The sequence below is a fragment of the Anser anser genome (assembly GCF_964211835.1).
Source record: "Anser anser genome assembly, chromosome: 2".
NCBI lineage: Eukaryota > Metazoa > Chordata > Aves > Anseriformes > Anatidae > Anser > Anser anser.
This window is the reverse complement of record NC_139721.1, coordinates 147,578,769-147,604,155: the sequence shown is the minus strand read 5'-3', so window position 1 is coordinate 147,604,155 and position 25,387 is coordinate 147,578,769. Positions and strand designations below refer to the sequence as shown.

The following is a 25,387-nucleotide window of genomic DNA, read 5'->3' as shown; positions in this document are numbered from 1 at the left end:
ATCACTGAGACCAAGCAATGCGGAAGGTCAGAGGAAAGGATAAATATCCTTGCAGATATTTCCCCCTTCCCCTCCTGTCCCAGGATGCAGCAAGCCCTGTCTTCAAAGTGATGACAAAAATCCCACTGCACAACCCTCAGCCTTCTCCCTTCCACCACTGCCAACAATCCCCTCGCCACTGCCATAAAGAACTTGCTCATTTGAATTAAAACCCAGTGTTTGTACTGAAATACAGAAGTAGCTCATTAAACTTTTCTTAGATAAATTGTTTAGACTAAGTAATTCTCTCCTTTCCTCCCCTTGTGTTGCCAGCCTATTGTTTATAGCCAGCATTCCAGGCTGCATGTGATGAAAATGCTGATGTGTTTCCTGAGTTACAGACCCAAGCTTTATCTCATCTTTCAATTAGGAAACTGGCTGCTTTATCATTTTATGCTGCTGTGTGCAATGTTTATTTTTTCCCCATTATTAACATTGTATAGGAGGATGTGCCCAGCCCGATCAGCTGTTAGTTGTATTGTGCATAGTACACACATACACCAAAAAAAATAAAAAATCTTAAAAAATAGTGTAATACTTTGGGGGAATCTACACGCAGCTCCAAGTTGCCCTTTGATATTGGGGACAGTCTCTGGGTTTCAGTATAAATGTGTATCTGTGTATTTATGCCCATCACATACTACATTGACTAAATTGTGGGATTTTCTGGTATTCTCTGCTGCCTTTTACTTCCCTATTTAAATCAAAAGCCTCAGGATATGACAAGGAAAACTCCTGCCCTTTGCACAGAGTTAATGATGATCACCTATTCAGCTCAAGTCCTCTTAGAAAGAAATAATTCATCCTCAGGTTTTCCTCTGTTTGGATTTTGGACGAGAAATTACTATGCAGTGACTCATCTGATGGATCATGAAGGCAGCAAAGCGGTCTAGGGGCTATAGATGAATCTTTTGCTGGCTATTCTGGTCAATAAACAACTAACTGAAAAAGTAAGAGACATAGTCCACGATTTAGAGAAGTTACGCTTAAGAGAAAAAGAATCCTGAATTTCCGAAAGCATTTTGATTTAATTCAAAAGAACGTGCAAATGGTTAGGAAAGGGGATGGGTACTTACTCTTTGGTCTACAGGATATTTTTTGGGTTTGTTCAAGTTGACTGATTTTATTTAATCATTTTGAAAAGCCTGTATAACTTTTTGCTTCAATTACCGAGGTAAATATTAAGGGAAAAAAAAGTACTACAATATTAGAAAGAGGATCTGCAGAGTCTGTGGAAGCCAAAAGCAACTGAATTAAAAGATGTCAATGCTGTGAAGATGTAAAATTACCTGTCTTGGGTCGTGTGTTGCCTGTGAGGATAAATCTGAAACATTCTCACTTGGAATAGTCACCACAATTATTTTTTGTTACTGTTTATATCAAATATGATGGATTCATTGTATGCATACACTGGATTGCCCTGGATTTCTGAGGGGTCCCAAAAATAAGGCTGTCATACTCTTTAGATGTCAGTCAGTTCAATTATTTTTATTGATACTATGAATTGCTGTTCTTGAATGATTTCTCATAGTGCTTTCTAACAATAAGCATTTTTCACTGTGAATTTTACCTACAACCACAGAACACACACAGAATGAGTTACCAGTTTAGCTTTTCTTTCCACATTGTTTATATGGGTTTGCTTACGCTGACCTTCCTTTGGAAAGAATACCTTTCCAAAATAATTTACATTTAAGCTAAACTGAAACAAAGGAGCGTGACAAAAATATGGCCTGTCAAAATCCAGCTTGAACTTTGACTTGTTGTTCAGATCTGCTTCCTTCCCTCCCCACACCCAGTGGTATTTGCTTTCTCTAATTCAAATATTTTCAATTCCATTTAATGTTCCCTTTCTCAACAACTCACTTCCTCATTAATGCATAGAAAAATGTATGGTTTCAAATGTTTGCCCCATGGTCACCCACAAAATTCACATAAGCAACAGCAGAGCTAAATGACAATCTTCAAGGCTTGGTTCTCTGAGACTTGGGCCATGTGGAATTAATTTTCCAAATTTTCACCCGTTTATTAACTTGGTGACGTTCAAACCATCTTCATGTTACTGCATTCCCTGCACGTTTCTCAGCTCTCCAGTCGTATTTTGTTTACACCATTTATAATTAGCCTGTTACCAACTGTAACACCCATCTCCAAGCATTCGCTTTAGTTATTTTTGGATAATAAAAACAGACTTATTGAAAGTGAGACATAATAAATCATAATAGTGTAGAAAGTTTAGAAAGATGAGTATGAGACCACTCCTTCTCGTTGTGAGGACGGTGTCTCCTGCAGGGCCCCTGGACATGAAGCCAACGTGGTACTGAAATAGGATTTGAACTACACCGTGTCTATATTCAGACCTTCAGCTGCAGCACAGGAACATTCAGTTCATTTGCTTTAAGCCAAATTTCTGTTCTTCAAGTCCAGGGACTGCCACAGTATTGATTTGATCCTTGCTATATTTTAGTGCAACCCGCAGGGGTTATTTTAATTGTGGTGTCCATATGTAATCCGAAAGACCTGCTTTAGTGCTCTCCTCTCCTGCTGTTCCCTTTCTTCCTTCCCTTCACCCAGCCTTGTGCCATCACCCAGCGCATGACTTGCAAGCCTTTTGCACAGGTTTCTTATCAAACACAGGCTGCGGGACATCTGTCCGGTAGGGGCCAGCTGTCCTGTAAGGGACATCCAGAGGCCGCCGGCAATCCTCCGCAGAAAACCTACTTCATTAGAGGAACGCTAGATGGCACACAACAACCACTGTATTATTTCTTTTTTGATTCAGAAATCAAAAATCGTTTCCAAAGCATCAGCCTGGAATGTAACTAAGGGACCGAGCACAAAACACGAGTCTAAGCACACTATAAAAACCCACTGGGAAGATAGCCTTCCCAATAAAACCTCACCCCTCTTCCTCCATCAGAACTATTATTCTTCTCCTTATAACTCTGCCTAATTTGGCAGCTTCAGAAAGTAAACACAGATTTTATTTAGCGGCTTGTTGAGAGGGAAGGGAATACTGTCGTTTCAGTGCAATATAAAATAATAGCGTGGCAAGCAAAGAAAAGCCCACTTGGTTCAGCAGCATCTATAATTAATTCAAAAGACAACTGCTGGGACAAGATTCAAGTGATATAATAATCTCTCACATGGTTTCCATTAAAGGATATGTGTTTCAGTTTGTAAGAAAAATCCAGTACTCACTTCTACTGTTTACATATTATTAAGTATTTTTTCCTCACCCTAAGAGATCCAAAAGCCTAAGGAAACAGATACATTTTACTATTCCAAATTCATGTGCTGTTTTGTACCAGTGCTTTGCATGGGTCTGTCTTAATTCTGGGGAAAAAAAAAAAAAAAAAAAAAAAAAAACAGCACATAACAAGGAAAAGCATTTATAGGACTCTTTATAGCTCATTTCCAAAAGACTAAGCCTATCAATTCCTGGTGCCACTTTACACAGTCATCACATTAGTATAAGGTGGTGCAACTTCTGTATGTGAGTGAGGTTATAATTTAACTGAAAAGATGCGAACTTTCAACTTCCTGTGAGCTGTTAGTAATTGCCACAGCTTCTTTGAAACCATGTCCATGATTACTTGAGAAAGATCCAATTCTAAACTCACCTAAGCAGGAAGCCGTAAACACAGTTTGCTGGAAGGAGGGGCAAAAAACTTTCCTTGCTTGGATTAACACATACTAGATGATGTAAGAGCGGGTAAGGGGGACTTGACTCTGAGTGATTTCTTACTCCTCTTCCTCAGAAGTGGTCCCCAGGAGGGGACTCTCTTCTGTGAAAGCATCCCCAGGATGTAGAGCCAAGACCAGTATAAGGCACCCACGCAGTTGAGAGGTGACTCAGAACGGTAGAAATCAGCCTTCACTGCTAACCAGAGTCCCCAGCAGAGATGAGTGTTGTTTTTTTTTTTTTTTACTTTCATTTCCATTCATGTATTTTCACATGTTTTGCATTTCTTGTTACCTATTTTCAACTGTGTAAATAAGTACTTTTATTTGTATTTAACTTGCTCTGGTCTGTGTCAAGAGTACCTGGCTGAACCCTACAGTACTGCATTCCTCCAGGAATGGTCCTGGGCATCTCTTCTCTGTGCCTCATACAACAAAGCATGTTTCCACATAGTTGTGTGACTGGTCTGAGATGGAAAAGTAGAGGCCTTGGGGGAAGAATTTATGCCTGCAAGTGTCATTAACCTAGAAAGTTATCTGGCAGTAAGGATTCCAGTCTATCTGAGTTAAACAATATCTGTTTCAACGATGCCATAGCCAGAAAACTGATGAAAAATTTGTAGTACTGTGCAAGTCCTTACTCCAGCTTACAGGAAGTACACTTCAAAAAAATATTATTGCAAGCTTGTGTGTGGTGACAACTTGCCTGTAACAGCTGCATATAATTAAGGGATAGAAAGTAGCCGAGTATATGTAAACAGTTCTCCCATCTTTTGTAAAGAGCCATAAATTTTTATGTTACTTGGAACTACGGTTGCTAATTCTATATGTTTGTTGCTTGGAATTAATGGGATTTTCTTTTTTAATTTGGTAATTAACCAGCAGTTTTCATGCAAGATGTTTGCTAGAGTTAAGCCATCTACATATCTACTTGTTCTGTATTTCTTTCACCTCCACACCATGATAAAAATGCATTTCAGAAAATTCTCAGGTTTTCATGAACAGATTTTTACAGATGTCTCACAGGAACTTAATATCAGCAAATTAACGAAAATTGATTGGAGGTTTCCTAACAGTATGGGAACAGCTTAACATACCCCCCCAGGAATGCGGACAGAGCGAGAAGCAACCTTAAGAGGCAGAGATCCTGCACCTGGGCCCAGTTGTGCACTGATACAGCTCTACCACTTTCAGAACTACACTTCGTGCCTCCACATGATGACTCGTTGTATGCAGTTTTACCAAACTGACAGGAAATGAGTGAAATAAGAAAGAGACATTTCTTCATGAGGGCATTCAGCATTGCAGAGTCAGATGCCTACTAGCCTGTCTGAAAGTGCCCTTGGGCCTCCTTCTGCATCTTTAACATACAGACACCTAAATACTTTTCACTAACATTCTAGAGCAACTGTTGAAATTTGGTTGTAGGATCTTAGCAACATTTACTTTAATAAAACTACACAGGAATTAAATGTTAATATTTTCACTAATATTTTCTCTATACATATCCTATTATTCTACTCTGTATTATCTTCTATCCAGTAGACAACAAGAAGCCAAGGAGGTCACGTTATAACAGTCCGCAGGAAACAAGAGCAGACTGGGAACAGGAGCAATGTGATCTAGGCTGCAAATCGGCAGCAGGCTTCAGGCAGTAAACTGCTAATGCTGACAAAACATGCAAGGTTGTGGTGGCTTCCCCATCAGCTGTGTCTTTCAAGTGAGCAGTGAAAAACTCTCTGAAAGATACACTTTATTCAAACAGGAATTTATGCAGGGCTTGTGTTATGCAGGCGATAAACTAGATGATCTCAAGGATCCCTTATGGCTTTATAATCGATGAATAAAGAGCGTCTTTCACTGTTACAGACCCAGTATTTCAGCTCCTTCGGATCCCATGTGGTGTTAGCAGGACCACTACAATGCACGAATTGTGTAAGATGCTTCTAATGCTGTGAAGGCCCCTTCAGAACACAATGGGTAACAAGTGTGTGAAAGAATTGCTTTCAGTGTCCCATCAGGTCAGTTGCTTGAACACAAAGCACTGTTGAGCAAAGAATTACAGCATCTTTGTTCTATTCTCACATTATGAATCCCTTTCACTGACATACGTGGACCCATTAAATGTGATATGGCTGCAGAAATATGAAGTCTTCCAAGATTAGCAAGAGGTATATAAGTCATTTATTTTGTCATTTCATGTAATCATTACTGTTTACAGAGGGGGGCTGAAATTCAGAACACAGTTGAACTTGGTTTATGAGAATCTTCTAGACTTAAAAGTTGAGCAGAAAAGTGATTTGTTTTGAAAAGGGTAAAAGAAGTATTGACAGGCTGTCTGAATTCCAAATTAGCCAGAAATTGCTCTGCTAATACAAGCAGAGATATTAGTGTCTAGACAACAGAAGAGCTGAGTTATAAAAAGTAAATCACGTCTGACAAACCAAGACACCTTGTTTCTTATTATAAAAATGAGAGCCATTTCATAGATGTAGTCTGCAACAATTTGATGCCAGGAAGCACTTGTGACATTGACTGTACTATCTTAAACGGTGAAGGCAAGTTGGCTTGACTTCATAGAAGTCATGTCATGACTGTAGTTTCAGCACTATTCTTGGCCAATATGCAGATATGCATGAACTAGCTCTTCTCCATCTACTTCAGATATGACAAGGAGGATAACCATGACACCACAGAGCTCGACTCTAACCACAGAGCCTTCCTAGGTAGGCGCTGCAAACCATTCTAAGTTTCGTTTGGCCATTTCTATGGAGCTATGAGTAACCAAGCTATTTTCAGTTTGAAGCTAGCTTAGATAGTTTTCCTCTTACAATAACTACAGCAGTAACCGAAACACAGGCATACTTTAAGAGGCTCTTGATGAAATACTAGTGAACAAAATCATTCTAACTTGGAGTAGAGAAGAGTGCATACCCAATAGGACAAACTGTTTCAAGTTTTACTTAAAATATTTATTAAGGATTTAGAAAAAGGATAAACAGTACATTTTGAAATGAAAATTATACTAATTTAGAATGGATTGCATATCTACAGCACACATAAATCACCAGTTATTTCTGGAATGCAAAAAAAAAAAAACATCTCATGCAGAAATATTTGCTCTCACAATCCATTCTCAGAAAACAAATTCAGCTTCTTTTGTTTACAGGAGTAAACTTTGGTTCAAAGGTTACTTCTTGGTGTCCTTCAAAAATAAGTATGTTAGTTACGTGCTTCTTGGTGTAGCTTAGCATTAGAGGTGATTATGTTTCTCCTGTTCGTTATCTCTAAGGATAAAGGCACCAAAGCCCCCACACAAGAGGAATGGTCCCAGTTCTCGCTGTGCATTTTCAGCATGCACATTCTTTCTCTCTTCACCACTTCTTTCCCCTCTTGCTGACAATGCTGCACCATTTCATGAGTAAGAGCTTCCTCTTTATTTCTGCATCCTCATTTCCTGCTGCTTCCATCCTGTGACCCTCCTTGAGGATTTTCTAAGTATTTTTCCACTTGGGGTGGGAGAATGCATTGAACTGGACAACTGCTGGGGAGGAGATGATGTGGATGAAGAAACAGAAAAGGAAGTAAGAAAGAAAGAGAAGAGAAGGAATGGAAACAGAACGGGCAGCTATGAATTAAATGAGGAAAATGGAGATGTATAATTGAGCAGAACAGTGAACAGCAAAATAGAAGAAAGAGAGAGGTTCTGTTGCTTCCCATCATTTCTGAAAACTGAAATGGGTAAGAAATAAAAAATAAAAAACTACTATATTCATTATTAGTAAGAAAATTAAAACAGGTAGCTTCTCCAAAATGTAGCTAAGCTGGTAGTGTCACATGATGCAGACAAATCCTCCAAACCTTCATGTTACATTGGCAGCTAAATAGAAGAAAAATTGTCCCTCTTCATGAACAGGAGCTGCAAGCACAGGTCTTAAGAAAGCCTCTTATTATAAAATATCATCTTCAAAACATATAACTTCATGGTGTGGCTGCATCTTAAATACTGTGTGAAGTTCTGATCCCTCAATAAAAAATAAATAAATAAATACATACATACATACAGAGAAAGCAATGAGAGTGTACCCAAAGGTGAAATGGTTCCCTGCACCACAGCTCATGTAAGACCGTCTTACAAAGCAGGACAGAGATGGTTACTTATCTCGCATCTACATCTCAACAGTGCAGACTTTGTACAACTTTGAAGATGTTCCCTGAGTAAGTTATGGGGTTGAGATGTTCGAGTTATTTTTAAAAATAGAAACCTGAACTCTCTGTATGTAAGAAAGTAAATGCCCCAAACTAAAATAGTATCCCCACAAGCAGTTTTGTTTAGAGCTTCTGTATGTAACTCCCATAACAAGATGGCAAACGTGGGCTTGGGGGTTGTTTTGCACTGTCCTGTAATCATCCTGTGTCAGATGGCTTGTCATTTTCCTAGAAAGGGGCTGTAGGGCTAAGCCACAAATATTTTCAGAATTCAACCCTTTTCAGGCAAGTTACTCAAAAAAAAAAGGGGAAGGGCAGTTTCTCCTCCGCTGCGACAGCAGGCTGACGGATCAGGTTAGTCAGGCTGGCAAGTCTGTTCTGGTAGCGGGTAAGGATGTCTGAACACGCACTGGCAATCTGAGCACAGAACCCGGGCTGGTAAGCACCTCAGAAACTGCACTGTGCCTCTCGCTTTCCCTCACCAGTATTCGAAAAGAAGTTTAAGGCAACATCTTGGCCTACATAAGGCCTACATTAATGCAGGCCTTATCTTGCAGCCAGGTCCGCAGCGCTGCAGCTCTGGGTTCCCACCCGTCCCTGCCTCCAGGTGCCTCCTCTGCAGATACAGACACAGGATCAGTGCCCTAGGCAGTGATCTTCTCAGGGCATGGATGGGAATCATGCTTGGGAGCCCATTTAAATAATCCTAATAAATTTGTTTCTTCCTAGAGAATTTCAGTCGTGACATTCGGGTCATCTTTTCCATCCTTCTACAGCATGCTTCCATCCAGAGTGTTCAAGAGGACTGAAAGATGATGCATAAAGCCTTTATCTCCGGAGTTTATTCTACAAAACAGTAAGCCTGGGATATTTTTTTTTCCTTCTACTTGTCCAAAGATAAGTTTTTGCTCTATTTGAGACTGTTATTCGTGATTCTCGTATAAGCTATTAGATACTCCTAGAAAACTCCTCTCCTTTCTTGATGCCTTTTGAATACCTGTAAAGTGTTAATCCTCCTCCTTTTGTTTTCTAGCCAAACTCTGCATGTATGTATTATTTCATTTTCTTATGTATATTGTAATGAAAACTCGGGAGAATGACAGAAATATCTTAAGAAAAGTGCCTACGAATTGTATGAAACAGGCAGAGGAGAGAAACCTGTTAAATCTCCTCACAGAGAAAAAGGCTGCAAAATCAGCTTATTTCCTCATAAGAAGCAGAAAATGCATTTGGAAGCGAATCTGCAGTAAGAGAGAATATATTGTTGTTCGACAGCAGAAGAAACTTCAGCAAAGGCTTGTCTTTGTACAGCAGAAAATGTAAGAATGATTCTACCGCAGTCACTTAAGCTATTGCTGTGTCTCCAGCAATGATCAATAGCCTCGGGAAGAACCTGAGACCTGGGCGAGCAGACACTGCCGCTTCCCCAGAAGTTGGCTCCAGAGATGTGCGTGTGTGGCTCAGGGTCACAGCTCCTGCTCTTTCTGCCACTGGGGAAAGGATGCTGGCAAGATCCAGCGAGCCAATACTTGCACCACAATTTTCATGAAGGGACAGAAAAGCACAACCCTGCTTAAAAGCTCTATTAAAATCCTTATTTAGACTAAAATTAGCCCAAGGTCTCACCAAATGATAGCATTTCTTATCTCTGTGCTTGGGTGCCATAGCAGGAACAAAGGAATTGAATCTAAAGCTAATTAGAGGATTACTTCTGAGTTTTGTTAAAAACATTGCACATTGCTGAATGTGAAATGCTGCAATAGCCTTGATTTGGCAGGCCGTGGCCAAAGCCAGGCTTTCCAAGGAAGCTTGGTGGGTGGGGGATGGACAGCACTGGTGCAGCAGAGCCTTGGAGCCCTGTTCTCAGGTACAGCTCTGAGCTGGGAGACAGGCAAGTCCAGCAGCTTCTGGCTCACCTACATGTTTTCACACTAAGATGGAAAAAAAAATATGTTTTGTTTTGTTTTTTAAATAAATGAATGTACTGCAGATGGAAACTCTTTATAATCAGTTGCAGTAAAATCAGTTGATACTATCTCAGTGCTGATGTACATCTCTCCACTACTGCACACAATTTAGTGTGGCGATGAAGAAGCATACTGGAGTTTTGGGCCTGCTGGCACTGCTTGAATTTTCATAAAACCATGGGCGGAACATTTTTCCTTTCGTCCTTCCCAAAAAAATGAGACAGGAGGAGAGCCTACTGCCAGATGTGCCTTTTCGCTACTCTACAGTAAAGGATTACTGTCTCTGTATACTAAATCTAGATATTTGTAATTCTCTCTAAAAAGCTGCTAGCTCTTTTTTTCCCAATTATTTGTGTGCAAAGAATTCTGTCTTGTTTTAATGAAATCCAATTTTAAAACTGTTTTGGCAACATTTAGTGAGAAAAAAAAAAATCATTGCATATCCACTCACTTAACAGTGTTAAAATGAGACAATCCCACATGAAGCATTGCTGCCCTGCCTTGCAGAATTATTACCCAGAGGAAAAGCACACCACACCTACTGTACAGTTTCTATCTTCAGAAGCCTATGCCAGGACCTTTAGGCTGCTGTTTTCTTTCACTGCCTACACAAGTGAGTATCGCAAACAATAAGAAAGTAGTTCTGTATTACTGAAATGAAAAATTAAAATAAAATATAGCATAAAAGAATTATTTAAGCTATTGGAAAAAAAAACTGCTTTGTGATATGAAATAAAATTGTTCTATAGTCTCTGTATTTTCTTTTTTTTCTGTTGTTCTTTATACCACCATTATGTCAAAAATATTATTTGGCTGAGCTACCAAACCTTGCAGAGAACTCTAGGTTTAGGAGCTCAGGAAAAAAATGAGCCCAGCATTTGCAAAAACAGCTGCTCAGGATATTTTACAAAACCAAAATCATGCTTGATTTCAAGTAATTTCTCTTTTTGGCATGGCAATTTATCTCAGTCCACGAGGCCAAAGGACTCAAGACAAAGTAGGTTTACCCAATTACTACAACCACACTGGTAATTTCTGATAGTCATTCCTTCTGGGCAAAGTGCGTGGACTTGTAAAGGACCTAAATACAATCCTCCACACAGTCAAAATGTGAAGGAAAAGACTTGGAAGCCTGTCAGGGAGGAAACTGCTGGATTTACATTTTCATAGAACCAGTGGCTACAATAGAGATGTGGACACAGACAGCAACTGGAAACAGAGCTGACACCCCCAGTTCCCCCAGTTTCCATGGAGTTTCCACCAAGCACTAGTATTTTTTCAGAAGTTATTTTCCAGGAAAACAGCCAACCAGCCTGCAATACTGTTTTCAAGAAAATAATTTTCAAGGGAGGGTGAGACAACAGAATAAGCAGTCCACGGATACTAAGGGTCTAGGTTTTCCTTTAGGGTTGTCCAATTTGCCTGTTTGAATAATAATTTCAATATGGTGGTAGTCTGCTAAAAAGTATTATATATGAAACATTTCTACTTTGTACAAACAATTTTTATTTCCACACTATTTGTTCAATTTTTTGCCCAGTTTAGTATGGAAACATAAAACGTTTTTCATCCCTTGACTAGAAATAGGTACATGTACGTGAGTCCCATAACATTTGGACCCTTTAGTGGATTTCCAGCAAACTCATGAGACAAAACACAAACATTTTTGCTTGCCTGAGAGACATTTTTAGTGAAGAATGTATCTTGAACTAATAAATGGCATTTTTTTTGCTTTTCAAGGGATGCTATTCTTCCTGCTCTACCCTCAGTTCTACTCAGGCAGATTTTTAGTTCTAGTTGCTTCCATCTGGTGTTCTCAGACCAGGGGCTGAGCAGAGGAAGGGGCAGCTCAAGAGATGGCATCCAGGAGATGAAAGATTTAGCCCGCAGCACCAGTAGGTAAAGAGATGGCAGGAGCTGAGCAGTGGGAAGTCCTCAAGCAGACACAGCATTTTGGGCAGCCAGCAATGGACAGAGGCTGTCAGCCTGGAATGTGGGCTTATCTGGAGGCCAACTTAGGGCCTGGGGGTGGGGATAAGGGGCAATAGGAGTAGAAAGAGGGTTGTGAAATGAAAACCTTTGGCAGACATTATGGGACATTTCCTCACTGAGATAACTCAAACCCAAGGGATAATATGAGGAAAATAGCGTAAGTACAGGACTGCTGCATGATGCCAGCAGCACAGCATTATCCTTCATGCCAGAAACAGGGTGCTGTAAAACAGATATACAGCAGTCTGCATGCTCCTGCCCAAATATCCTACAGGAGATGGGAAGAACAATTTATTTGCACAATATATACTCACATAAAACTGAAGTATTAACCTAGCTCATTTAAAAAGCAAGAAAACTGTAAGGCTACAAATGACCAGCAGGACAGCCTTCAATATTTTCTTATGAACTCACTTGCTCACTAAGGTTCATGTTTGCACTAGAAAAATAATGAGCAGTGGTGGCATCCAAGAGCTGTATGGCAGAAAACATTTGAGAAAATCAAATCTAAAATTCTATCCAAAATTCAGTGTAATAAATCTCACTTATTTCTAGAACTAATAGGAACAGCAGAGGAACATGAAGCATGGGAACTTAAATGCTGATAAGAGACATGACACTCTTCTTGGTATGTCATAAAAACACTGCTGAAGAAATTCAAAGCAGAACTATTTATGTCCTGAATATAACCCATAAAGTTTAGTTTATAAAGTTTTAAGAAACCAGTAAATAGTTACTTTATTTAAATGAGTTAAATGTTGTGAATCAATAGTAAGCTAGATTCACGTTCCTTCCTTACCCAGAACCCAGCGCTGAGCCATTGGGGTACACTCTCAACCACTGGATATAAGCTTGGGAAATTAAACTTTAATACCATGAGCTGTTGGGAAGACAGTCAATGGACTCCTGCATGAAATTAACTGCATATTGCATAGTCTGTGGACGAGACCTCCTCTGTCATATAACAGATCATTTAACGCAACTGTCCTGAGATTTCCTTTTATGCATAAATCATGTCAAAGCAGGTCCTTAAGTGCTGTTTTGCTTCCTGCACTAGTCTGTCCATGATACTTCTTCCTCCAGTGATCAAAAGGCTAAATCAAATTACAAAGTATTACAAAGTCAAACTGTAACAATTATTTTTGAGTGCCAAACAAAAACATGTAATTATCTCATAACCAAGCTTTTTCTTTAGCAATAATGTCCGTGAAAAGACAAAATGATAAAAATGGCCTCGTGGGAAAAAAATATAGAATGGGAAAAAAATATAGAATAATCATCTGCTGTTAGCTCATTTTCCTGCATTCCAAGACAAAACTTATTTCCAGATAATTTCCACAGAATATTTCCACAGTGCTCTTAAGGTAGTAAGTGTGGTAGGAAAAAGAGAGTATAAGGTGATATAACAAGCTTGGTGCATGGATTTATCAGTTCCATGTCATTTGGATTTACTCCAACAACCAAATCAGAGCAAAAGACAAACCTTAAGCAAGCCTGGAGCTGTTCCAACAGGTGAAGTCAAGATGTTCCTAAGAGTATGACTAAGATGAAAATGTCCAGATTACAAGAACAACAACCTTCATTTTCACTTCAGTCCTGTCCTTCCCAACAAAAATTCAAAAATATGCATGCAAACAATATGCTACTTATATTCGGTTTACCTCCACTAAAAAGGACAAGGTGCAACAGATGAAGTGGTTACAAAAACACCCAAGGGTTTTCCTGGTTAAAAAAAAAAAAAAAAAAAAGAAGACACAAGTCACTTGAAAGCCTTAAACATTTTGTATAAATAACCTGTGATGCTATCCAGAATCAGCTGAATCAGCTGAGCTGCAAGCATCGTCTGCCCCAACCATGAGCCATGAGTCAGCCTGAGTAAGTGCAGTGTACTTTTATGGTACCATCACAGACAGAAAAATACAACTCTCGGCAGTACAAAAGAAGTCTCTGAAATATGGAAGGAGCATTTGGTGGGAAGGCCTTCTCCACTATTGGCTGGCAGTGAAATCAGCGGAATAAAGAAAATGCCAGCATACTTAACATATCTGTCTCCTTATTTTTAGCCCAAACAGTGGACTGAAATCAAGGCATAAAATGAAAGGCAAACCACGTTCTCTCATGCAAAACAATTTGAAACTCTTTGCACGCTGCTCCTTCTGCCCAGCAGCTCTCGGCCTATGCAAAGAAGCCCTGTGGCACTTCAGACTGGGTAAACACAGTGCTCACAGCTGTTTGCGTCCCTCCCGCTCACACTATGCCTAACATCCTGGCCGGTAGAAGTTATATTTGCGTTTGAACACGATAAGACTGATTTATATTAGAGGAATGCTTCTGATCAATCATTCTTGCTGAGTAGCCAGTGACTAAGTGGAAATGCTTCACAGGGAGCGCTGCCGAGTAAGAACTGAGTAAGAAGTTTATAAGAAGCTGGGACTTGGCCGGCAGGCTCTAATCTACTTAGCTGATTGCATGCAACTTCCTGTCACGGCTAAAATTGGACATCCACGCGTTTCTTCCAGTATTTGGAAGAGCCCAAGTAATTGTAATTATGGAACATAAAAGGTAGGGCTCTTTGCACTTGGCTTTGCCTAGGAAAAGTCCACTGCCAAGTACAAGCCGACTGCTACAGTCAGCAGAGAGAGATACGAGACCTTTGAGGCCCTTATCTTCAGGCGGCATGAATCACTCTGTCCACTGACTTATGGTATCGGCCTAGAAACTAATTAGCTGTCCCTGGATGAGGCAGAGCCCACCAAAAGTTTCGTGCTGTCTGCATGTAGGATGGATCACAGGCCGATGGTCTTTGTCAGGCTGTCAATAGCTACGGGTCCAGTGGGGCCGTGAAACTGGTGGAGGCAGAGATCTGCACCTTGGACTTTGCCAAGTTTACAATCCAGCAGCCTCTGAGCAACTGATCTGCTGCTAAAGGCTCCTTGCAGAATAATTTTATAATGCACAAATAAATATTTACAGCAATAAAGCATTGCTCCTCTGATATTTGAAAAGTAATAAAAACAAAGGGTTTAATTTAAAATAAAGTTTAGACTTTTAGGATGTTTTCAATAAAGAAAAGTGCAGAAGTGCAAAAGGAGGGTTTTGGACAACTGTGCTGTTTTTTAAAAGACTTGTGTTGCCAGTAATGGCAGAAGATGTTAAATTATCTAAAGGGATATGTTTCAAAGCTAATTTAATATTTACTATTAATCATGTTTTTAAGCTTACAGTGTTGGATCTGTTTAGACAATAAAATGACAGGCCAATTTTTATTTGGGGTTCATGTTAGCTCAGTGCACTGGCATCTGAGAGAACAGCATCTTGAACCGAATATCATCTTTTCATTTTAGAGCTTTTTACAATGTTAGCATTGCAGTAATTTATTTTAAGGTTCTAGGGAATTTATTAATGCCAGCCTCAGCAATGTTTCTGTAAACCAACAAAATTAATGTATAAACATTATTTCCTCACAAGGGGAGCGGAGGGGCAGGCACTGAGTTCTGCTCTGGGGACAGCGACAGGACCCGAGGGAACGGCATGGAGCTGGGACAGGGGAGGGTCAGGCTGGGGGTTAGGGATAGGATCTGCACCCAGAGGGTGGTCGGGCACTGGGACAGGCTCCCCAGGGCAGTGGTCACAGCACCGGTCCTGCTGGAGTTCAAGAAGTGTTTGGACAACGCTCTCAGACACATGGCTTATTTTTTGGGTGGTCCTGCGTGGAGCCAGGAGTTGGACTTGATGATCCTTGTGGGTCCCTTCCAACTCTGGATATTATGGTTCTACAATTCTGTGATTATATGATTCCATTACTACTTTCAGTCAAGGCCAAATTTCTGTTTATAACTTGCCTTTTTCTGTTATACAGCTTTTTTATATTTATGCATCTAAGAAAACCACCTTCCTGAATGTGTATGTTTTTCTTTGGAAAGAAAACTATTTTACACTATTTCCAATAGTGTAAAATTAATATACCAAAAAAAAAAAAAAAAGGTAAAATAATTCCTGCAATCTCTCATGCTTGGGGCAAAGTTTTGATGTTCAGCACTCATCTGGCCCTTGAGCCACCAGAGGTATCCTTTACATTCCTGATGGCAATTTAGTAAATCGGGCCGCTTTATGACAATGGACTATCTCAGTTCACATGTATTTGATAGAAACTTAACAGCATTTGACATTTTCCAAAGCTTTGGAGGAATATTCAGACAAAGCAGATGAGGCGATCTAGAGGCTCACAGAAGAAAACAGGAAGAAGGAAAGACAAGGACGGGATAAGATGGAAGATGGATCATATAGGGAACAAGTTTTTCTTTGATGTTGTTACTACCCGAGCAAAAAGACCTAAAATTCACATTTACTGGTTTGAAGACAGTTTAATTTTAGCTAAACCTCAGCTACAGTAGAAAGGCAATGCCACATATTAAAGTATGTGGTTACAGAAAATACCACAGATTCTGAGTAAGCTGTGAGGCAAAGGGCTGAAAGCCAAATGACTTTCTACCACCTGAGCAGCGTGACATCCAGCACGGCCTACAGCTGCATTACCCTTGTAGTATTTCTTATTGTTTGCTTTTTGTTTTTGGTTGTTGTGGTACTTTGTTGCTTTTTTTTTTTTTTTAAACAAGAACTAGGCTGATGAGTTCACCTCCTCATGGTGTTCCACCTATTTCTTTTTAAGCTGTTCTAAGAATTACTTGTGATTTTTTCCACTATATTCACTGACAATTGTTTTTTCACTTGCATTCCTTGCTGGTTCATTATACCCAGGAGAAATCAGAATGGAGATTTGTGTTTATAGCAGTTACAATATCAACTCTGGCCAGAATATCCTACCATAAAGAATACCAGCAAATAACAGGGCTTCTTACTGTAGTTTCACACCTAACATTTAATTAATGAGGTACTTAAGAGCCTGTGCGAGCAGACTGAGAAACTGATTTTTTTTTCTTGATGAGTCCGGTGAGGTAGACAATTTACTGTTGCAAAATACTGTAACTGCTGGCAGAGTCAAAGAGAAACTTGGTGAATAGCACAAAGTCAGAACTGCTTTGTATTAGCCTGTGCACAGATGACAAGATAGTGGGATAAATCAATACTCGGGCAAAACTGCTATTAACATCCAGACGTAACCTCTTAAGAACAAGAAAATTTATGACACTTGTGCTAGAAGGAGAACAATATATGGAGATCGTTGAGAGTTTGCAAGTGAGAAATTTTGGCTGTGAATCACTGGCATCTTAGACCAAACATTATTACTGCCAAAGCATTTTAGATATGAGTATAGGAAATAGAAAAATGAGTAGAAGAAATGATTTGAAGAAACACAGCCAGGAGAATAAGGCTGAGCATGTAGGAATGAGGAGGATAAATTGGGGATTTCAGAAGAATCTCAGCATAGGACTCTTTCTTCTACTTGACAGAAACAATATCAGAAAAATAATATTATGTTCTGGCCTTTTTTTTGCCATTGTTTTCCCCTAGAACAGCTGATCATCTTATACAATAGTGATTCCATTTGCCCACATCTCCTTTCCCAGAGGCGGCATTTCTATTTATTTACTTCAGACTATTCTTCCTGTTTCTTGCTTTCTAGTCTTGCTTGCTTACAATCTTGTTTTCCGTATAGCTCGTCTTTCCCCTTGAACACCAATGAATATAAAATTTGTCCTTACTCCTGCTCTTACGCCACAAACATTCACTGGTAGTAGATTGTTGCCCTCTCCTCCTTTTTCTGCAGCAGATGATATCAAAGTCCTCCTCTCTCATTCCTGTACCTTCCCTGCTCTACAAAAGTAATAACAACTGCATTGAATTTAAAATGTTGGAGCATGTCCCTCATGGCAAAATTGAGAAAGAAAAATTATATAAAGGAAAACTCTCACAACCCTCCTTGCATGCTTTTTTTGGGAGCAGTGGAATTCAGTTTTTCCCCTAACATGCATGAGCTGCTTCTCCAAGCAGTGGGAATCCCCTGAGAAAGAGGGAACGGAATCTGCAGGCATGTGGCCTCAGAGCCCCGTCCTCCCTCATCACAGAATAAAAGCAGCACATGGTAAGAATTAACTAACTGCTGAAACTCAGAAGGTTATTGTGCATTCACAATTATCATCCTTTGGGGATATTTCTAATATCCCATAGGCGTTTTTTCTTGGCTAATTAAACATTAGAAGATCTTCAAGCCTGAAGTTTTAAAATCAAGTTCTCTACCAAACATGCTTAATTTCAAGCAAAATACTGAGCTGGTGCAGAAACTCTGCCCTGTGTTATCATAAGCGTTTCCTTGGAACACAAATCTAAATGACTTTATTCTCTTTGTTTAAATCCTACTCACTTCCTTATTTTGGAACACGGTAGGAACCTGTGCTTCATGCCTAGGCATGGAAACCTTGTTTATGAGAGACAAAACATTTAAAAGAATTTATACATAAAATCAGTTGTCTTTGTAATGATAGAGACTCAGAAAGCAGCTTGGGAAGAAATATATCCATGTGGCAAACAAGGAATGCGTATACTATTGATAGCAGGGAAAACATACGACTGCAACAGAAATAGCTTAGCTGATTCAAAAATATGCACAAAAGGATGAGGGAGGAGTTTTGTGGGTGAAGTAAAGGCAGAAGAAGAGCCAGAGGAAGTCAGACAGACTGACGGGGCACAGCGCAGCTATAACCCAAGCTGCCCTTCAGCCCCAGCAGCCCGCTGCGTGCCTGCGCGATGGATGCCCTCTTGTCCTGCTGCCTGACAGCCAAAGCTGCAAGGTGTTCTTAAACACCGCCGAGCTGAAGGAAGGGCTTGGTGGACTCTGACCTTTTTAGCCTCATGTTAGACACAGGACTGATTAAACAAAATAGAGAGCTAAGAGTTGATCATAAACCAGGCGTTAATGTATCAAGCTTGCAGCAGCTAAGTGCTGAACGTGAACAGGAGGCAGATCCAGCAGGACATTCAGCGTCCTGCAAGTGGACAGTCTTGGAGAGCAAGTCTTTGCCACCAGACTGCAATCTGCTGCAATCTTCCAGCTCGCCGTACCCGTGACTCACTTCACTGCAGCCCTCGCGCAGGGCAGGAGAAACTCACCCCAATGTAAACGCACCACTCTATATAATGGGCACATTGTACGTGGCCGATAAGCTGCCAGGTCAGCTCACTGCCTGCATCTGTGAAAAGAAGAGACAGCGGCTGACATCAAAAGTAATTACCACAACCACCTAGCACCATCGCTTCCTGCACCAAGCGAGCCCATCTTTTAATACTACGTGCTATCAGTCTTGTGGCCGTGTCTAACATCTCCTTCATTCTCTCTGCCAGAAGGCACAGCCCCGTGCTGAGCAGCCTCCAGCAGGGCCCCTCGCTCGCCGTGCACCTCCACAACCGTGACGAGGTGGCTGCAGTTCCGCAGCAGGGACCACGGATGCTGCTCCGCTCCCAGGCCAGGGCAGGGAAGGCTGGTGCTTGCAGAGGTGGCAGCATCCCAGGAGGTCTGCCTTCGGTTTATGGTATGGTGTGGTGGTGGCGGTGGTTTGTTTTTTTTTTTTAATTTGAAAAGAAAAAAAAAAGTCCTAGGTAGGTTAGAAGCATTTTGAACAGGAAGGGGGAGAAAAGAAAAGAAGGGGGGAAAAGAGAAAGAAAGTAGTCCAGTCTCAGTAACACATGTTGGGGAAGAGAAGCAGTACAGATAACACTCAATGAGGCTGAGACAGGCTGAGTTATCTCATGTGGTGTGAAGAAGCGAAGGGGAAAAGCCTTGTGTTACGAAGTGGTGAGATTATGAGCGAGGTGGGAAGCAGCAATGCTCCGGGGAGAGCCTGCCTAATTGTGGGCATGTGGGGACCAACATGCAAAACGCAGCACTCCTCGCTGTGGCCCCAGTTGCAAAGCATTTCCCTTTAAACCCTTCGCTGAGTTTCAGGAGCAGAGGCAGCAAGGTGGAGAACGGCCGTGACAGCCCCCAGCTGTGCGGACTCGGGCACCCACCAGAGCTCAGTGGGTGGCAGCAACCTGCAGCCACCGGGAAACTGCAGCCAAGAACCCCACCCCAAAATGTATATATTTATACCTGTGGATAAAATGATGCGCTGACAATTGGCCAGAGATTCTCAGGCTGCAACCTGGTGCTCCACCAACCACTCGCTACTTTTCCGTGATATGTGGCTCTCTTTTGCCAATGGCTCAGATTAAAAGATAGCTAGACAGAATTAAAACATATTCTTTAATGGACTTTTATAGCAAAACTCTAGTAGGTATAAAACATAACTCCATGTAATTAAATCAGCTGTACTCACTAAGTAATATATTTTTCCAAATATACTGTAACCATTTTGAAAGCAATAACTAAAATGCTAAAATATTTTTCTGACTACTTATGACTTTTTCAATAATATGCTATGCAAACAATCATAAAAACAAGAGGTATTTACAAACTGCTTTGCTATTTCTGTTGGTATGTCTGCAGACACCACTTTGCCTGCTCTCCTGGGACAGTCTATTTTACAGCACAGAAATTTATTTCTTACATTGTTCACAGAAAATGCATGTAGATTACACAGAAAATTAAAGGCACCATTACCAAGTGACAGTGCTTATGGTTTCCTAAATATAATCCAAGTATTAAATACACATGAAGAAATAAGGGAAAAAAATAGTATTGTTTTAATATAATTAAGCCGAATAAATAAAACTAAGTTAAGCTAACTGAAGTAATATAATTCTGATATTTTCCAATTATTGTATTAGTTTGACACATGCACGTACATGGAGAAGGAAGAGCCAAAAACCTACATCCGAGTCCGGCAACAAAGAACCACAATCTCTCAAAATTACAGAATAAACAATAGCTAACAGAAAGCAAATCCAGCAATATCAAACAAATCGGTGTACATACTGAGAGAATACACACAATTTCATTCTCCCTTCCCCAGTGTCACATTTGCTCACCTGTTTTCTGTGAGATGCAAGGCTGTGGATTCCCAGAAATGGTACCCACGCCTAACAGCAACCTGAACACTTCCCTGCTGCCCGCTCAGACCATGAAAACCTGCCTTTGCTTGATCACCTTCATGCAAAAATGTTCCCTCACTCTCACAGATGTTGTGTATACCACAATATGGAGATGCTACATTAAACATTTTGACATCATCTGCAGTCGCGTCTGCTGGCTCAGATACCTCCAGCACTTTGTCTGACATCTTTAGTACTTCGGAAGCGTTGGAAAATAACAAATGGCATTCATGCACATCTGCACTCTCCAAAAGGAGTCCAGAAAGCGGCCAAATAATTCAGCGATTCTTTTCAGCCATTTGGGAGGTTTTTCCTGCCAGCTTCCTATCGCACAGTCAGCCACTGGCAACTCGACGCACAGATGTCTGCGCTGGGAGTTGCGGTAGCGTTGGAAGCACCAGTTTGCTAACCGGTTTATTGACTCCTCAACCCCAGCAAGCCACAGCCACGAGAATGGGGGCCACATTTGCCACTGCTTGTTTGCAGTACACCATACTGTAAGTCCACTCACTATTAACATATTCTGGCAAAGCGTGATTTATTTTTTTTCTTACAGTAAGGATGGTATACCTTGCCTTAAGACATTTTTCTCCCCCAGTACTTAAATGTCTTATGGCAGATTGCTATCCATCCTGCATTTGCTTTTATTTTGTGTGATATGCCATCTTGGAAGTTTGTTTTTACAGCAGCTTGTTTCCCTGTTCCTGGCAGCATTAATAATACATGCTAAGTTAACTGCTGCACCATATGGTTCCTGGCTTCTTTATCTCCGATCGTGCGAGTTATTTCTTTGCCACTTCGGTTGTTTGGTGTTTGCTTGTGATGAAGTTGCTTGGAAAGCAACCGACAATTTCATTTCCTAACACTACGTAAAGTTGTAGAATTGCAGTTGAACCAGCATTAAAAGCTTGTTGCTGCATTAAGAGACTCCATCCTAAACAACTGCACAAAGGGAAGACACATCCGAACCACACGTGCCTGAGTAAGGAAGGAAGAGTTTCTTATTTTAAACCGCTGTTAGTGAGAAACTGGAGGAAAAAAGGGTAAAAACGGTTATCAATCTGCAGTTATCCTCCCAAAATAAGCACCGGCACAAGCTCCAGCGGCAGCAGGTCGGTCCCAAAGCACAGCTGCTGACTGGGCGCCCTACGGCACTTTACCTCCCCGAAGAGCTCCAAGTGCCCCTTTTCCCTTGTTCATTAGCGGCTCCCCCCGTCGGGGGGCACTCGGAGAGGAGCAGCAGGCTCCTGCCCGGCGCTGGGGACCCTCCTGGGCTCTGTCCCGGGGCTCAGCACACGAACCCCGACCGCTCCCTGCCGCTCCCCCCCCCCCCCAGCCCCTCACACCCGGGGCCGAGAAGTGCAGGAGCCCTGCGTGCTCCCAGCCCCGACGGCGGGCATGCAGCTAATGAAACCCCACCAAATAAGGCGATGGCGGCTGCCACCAGGGGAGGCGAGGGACAGCGGGGGCACCGGCGATCCCTGAGAGCCCGTCCCGTGCCCGGCGGGGCTGCTGAGAGGGCGCAACCGGCGCCACCCGCGGCGGCCATGCCGTGCCGTTCGGCGTCCAGCAGCGAGCCCTCCTGCCCCCCTTCTTGCCTTCCTGCCCCCCTCCTCGCCCTCCGTCCCTCCTTCTCGCCCTCCGTCCCTCCCCAAGCCGCAGCCCGGAGCGCCTCCTCCGCGCCCCCGCCTGGGGCTTGACGGCAGCGGGGAGGAATGTGTTTCCGGGGCGGGGAGAGGGCGGCCGAGCGCGGACCTTCCCCTCCCTCCCCTTCCCTCCCTCCTCTCCCTTCCCCCGCCGCCCCGCGCGCCGGGCACCCCCCCGCACACCCCGGAGCGAGCTCGGAGGAGCGGAGGGCAGCCGGACGGGCGGACAGGACAGGACAGGACGGGACGGAGGGACGCGGAGGCAGGCAGGGCGTCCCGCCGTGCACAGCCCAGCCCAGCCCGCTCCCGGGACGCCGGGGCGCGGGGGGAGCCGCAGGCGGGCGGGCCGGAGCGCGCCCCCTGGCAGGAGCCTGCAGCGCCGCGGCCATGGCCGAGGTAGCGGGGGGACGGGGGTGGGAGCCCCCCCGGCGGGGGGTGGGAGCCCCCCGGGAGGGGATCGGAGCCCCCCGGGCGGGGATCGGAGCCGGGGAGCCCCCGGGTGGGGGTCCGGGAGGGCTCCGGTGGCGGCGGGCGGGCAGCGCGGCTCCTCCCCGCCTGGGAGCCGCCTGGCCCCGGGAGCGGGGCGGGAAGGTGCCGGGCCCAGGCTGCGGCTCCTTCCTGTGGCGGCGGGACGGCGGCCTCGGGCCTCCCCGCCCGGTGGCCCTTTGTCCGCCCGGCCCCGGGAGGGATGCGGGGGGCTCGCTTCGTGGCCGCCCCCCCCCCCCCCCCCCGGTGTCCGCAGCGCCTCGTGAAGTTGGAGGCGCCCCCCCCCCCCCCCCCGAGGGGTGTCCGCCCTGCGGGACTGCCGGCATGGCGAAGGGGAAGGAGTGAGTGACAGGAGTGGGGCGATAAGGTGTGAGCCAGGGCAGGAATTTGGGTAGCTATCTCGAGGTTTTGGGCCTGTCTGAAAGCCTCGAGTTGGAGGCGTGCGGGGTTGTCTGAATGGCTGCGGGGGCACAATGCAGCGCTTGGGCTGCTCGCTGCCTTCGGCTCGGTGCCTTTTCTGCTGGCGCTGAGCCTTTACTGTATATAAGCGTGTTTCGGGGTGGAAGTGGGAATGGGAGGCCGCTGTGTGCGATCCCTTTCACGTGGTGATTTCTGAAATGCCCTAAAACAATGAGAGCGGCGCGTTTTGTCCAGTATTACTGCCTTCGTGTACCAGATGGTTGGGAGGAAGCGTGAAGGGATAGGAAATTCTTCCCTGACTCACTCTTAGGTCGCGTTTAGAGCCAATGTCAGATGTCTTCGTCTTATGGAATAAACGTCTGCCTGCCTGTTAGACTCATCAGGTGGTCTTCGTGACTGTATTTCTTTATCAAAAAAGTTGGACAGGAGTTCTTCATTTCTGCTGGATTAGTCCTTTGTATAATACAACGGGGCATTCATGCCAACACATGTGCGCATACTTGTCGGGTGAAAATGTTGATTTTTGTGGTGCATTTACCAGCTTGGTGCTGCAGTCCTGTTCATGCCAATGCACACAAACCTTTAGGAGGAGGGATCACCTCCATTCAGATCAGTGAAACCACTCGTGGCGAACGCTGAGCGTGTGCTTAGGTGTTGAAATGGAGTGGGGCTTCACGTGTGTGGAAACGGCTTTAGATAATCTGCGCTCCTGGCACGTTCACTAGGTGATGGTGGTGGGGTGAGAAGAACCAGTTTCCTACTGTGAAATGAGATGACTTGATAGTAACTTTTTTTTTCTTTTTAAAGAAGCGTTGTGCTACTAGGACTTAAACTTGACAAATTAAGCAAAACTCTAAAAGTAGTGAAGACATTCATTGTCCGTGTCCATCCCTGTGATGAAACTGATGATTCGTTGCCCTGTCACAAAAAAAAAAAAAATATTTGCCTCTGGCAAATGATTAAGTAGCATTTTGCAAGCCTGCCTAAGGCTATATTTTTAAGGGTTGCAAAAACAGTGAGCCATTGGCAATCGGTAGGCAAGACGAGGCAAGTTCATGATGAGAACACCTTCAACTTTTGTCCTTTCCAAAGATGTTCCGTGAAGTGGAAGGTGCAAACTCAACAGGCCTGGAGGACGGTATCTTACTGTAGTCAAAGTTGGAGCTGGTAAGCGCTGTGCCTGTTTGCCAGCCGTGTGATAAATAACCAGTCTTACTTCAAAAATGAAGCGTCAGCAGTTACAAATCTGGTGTCCTTTCTGTGCAGCCAGGGAGACCATTTGGTTCTGGACACGCGTTTGTCCCCTCTGCATAATGGTCCTAGTTGTGTCCGCCCTCGCGAGGGACAGATTCAGAGGGCTGCAAGTTTCTCTGGAATATTCATGAGCTGCCGATGTGAGTGCAGAATTGCAGTGTTTTGTCTGGTTGAGTTTAAGTGACTCGAGTGGTTAATCTTCTGCCACTTCCTTTGGGAAGTGATTCCCACAGCTGAATGCAAACTGTCCGGAAACTTTTCCTGCTGTTCTTTCTTCCTGATTCATGTTCTCATCCCCCTGCTCTTAGCCATGCTCCCCGTACTTCTCTCAGGGTAGATCTGCTGTCATGCAGTTTTAAAAAGGGCATGTTTGCTACAGCTCAGGAAGTAGTAACTTGGGCAGCAGCGGGGCCAGCTCAGAGAGTGACACAGCCGCGGGGCTGACGCATGCTGTTACCCCAAATATAGTTCCCTCTCTGCCTTTAGTATGAGTGCTTCAACTTGCCCAGAAGCAGTTGTCATGCCCACCTTCCACTGCTCTTGATTTAGACGAGGTTTGTGGTGCACATGTGCCCCTTGGTGAAGCCCGAGGACCAGCCTGTTACAGACCGCATGGCTCTCCGTGGCAGCGCGGCCTTCAGAAACCGTCCTGATGGTGGCTACAGCACGACTGCTGTTAAGGACAGCGGATGTACCTGGTCC

The 25,387-nt window shown here is 43.2% G+C and overlaps 1 protein-coding gene and 1 long non-coding RNA gene across 3 annotated transcripts in view; one reads left to right on the top strand and one right to left on the bottom strand.

Moving 5' to 3' along the window:
• Window positions 1-3,035: 3,035 nt before the first annotated feature.
• Window positions 3,036-22,501, bottom strand: LOC310893655. Its single transcript, XR_014579183.1, has 3 exons — window positions 19,939-22,501; window positions 18,960-19,039; window positions 3,036-7,264 (listed from the first exon to the last, which is right to left on the bottom strand). It is a non-coding gene; the product is annotated as an uncharacterized lncRNA (long non-coding RNA).
• Window positions 22,502-22,602: 101 nt separating this feature from the next.
• Window positions 22,603-25,387, top strand: part of ITGB1 (integrin subunit beta 1) — a 44,533-nt gene continuing 41,748 nt past the window's right edge. The window contains exon 1 of one of the 2 annotated variants that reach the window (XM_083822944.1): window positions 22,603-22,921. In XM_083822944.1, the coding sequence (XP_083679070.1) occupies window positions 22,913-22,921 (9 nt within the window). In that variant the 5' untranslated portion in view covers window positions 22,603-22,912. The remainder of the gene's footprint in view (window positions 22,922-25,387) is intronic. The other variant, XM_083822945.1, reaches the window with a different exon arrangement.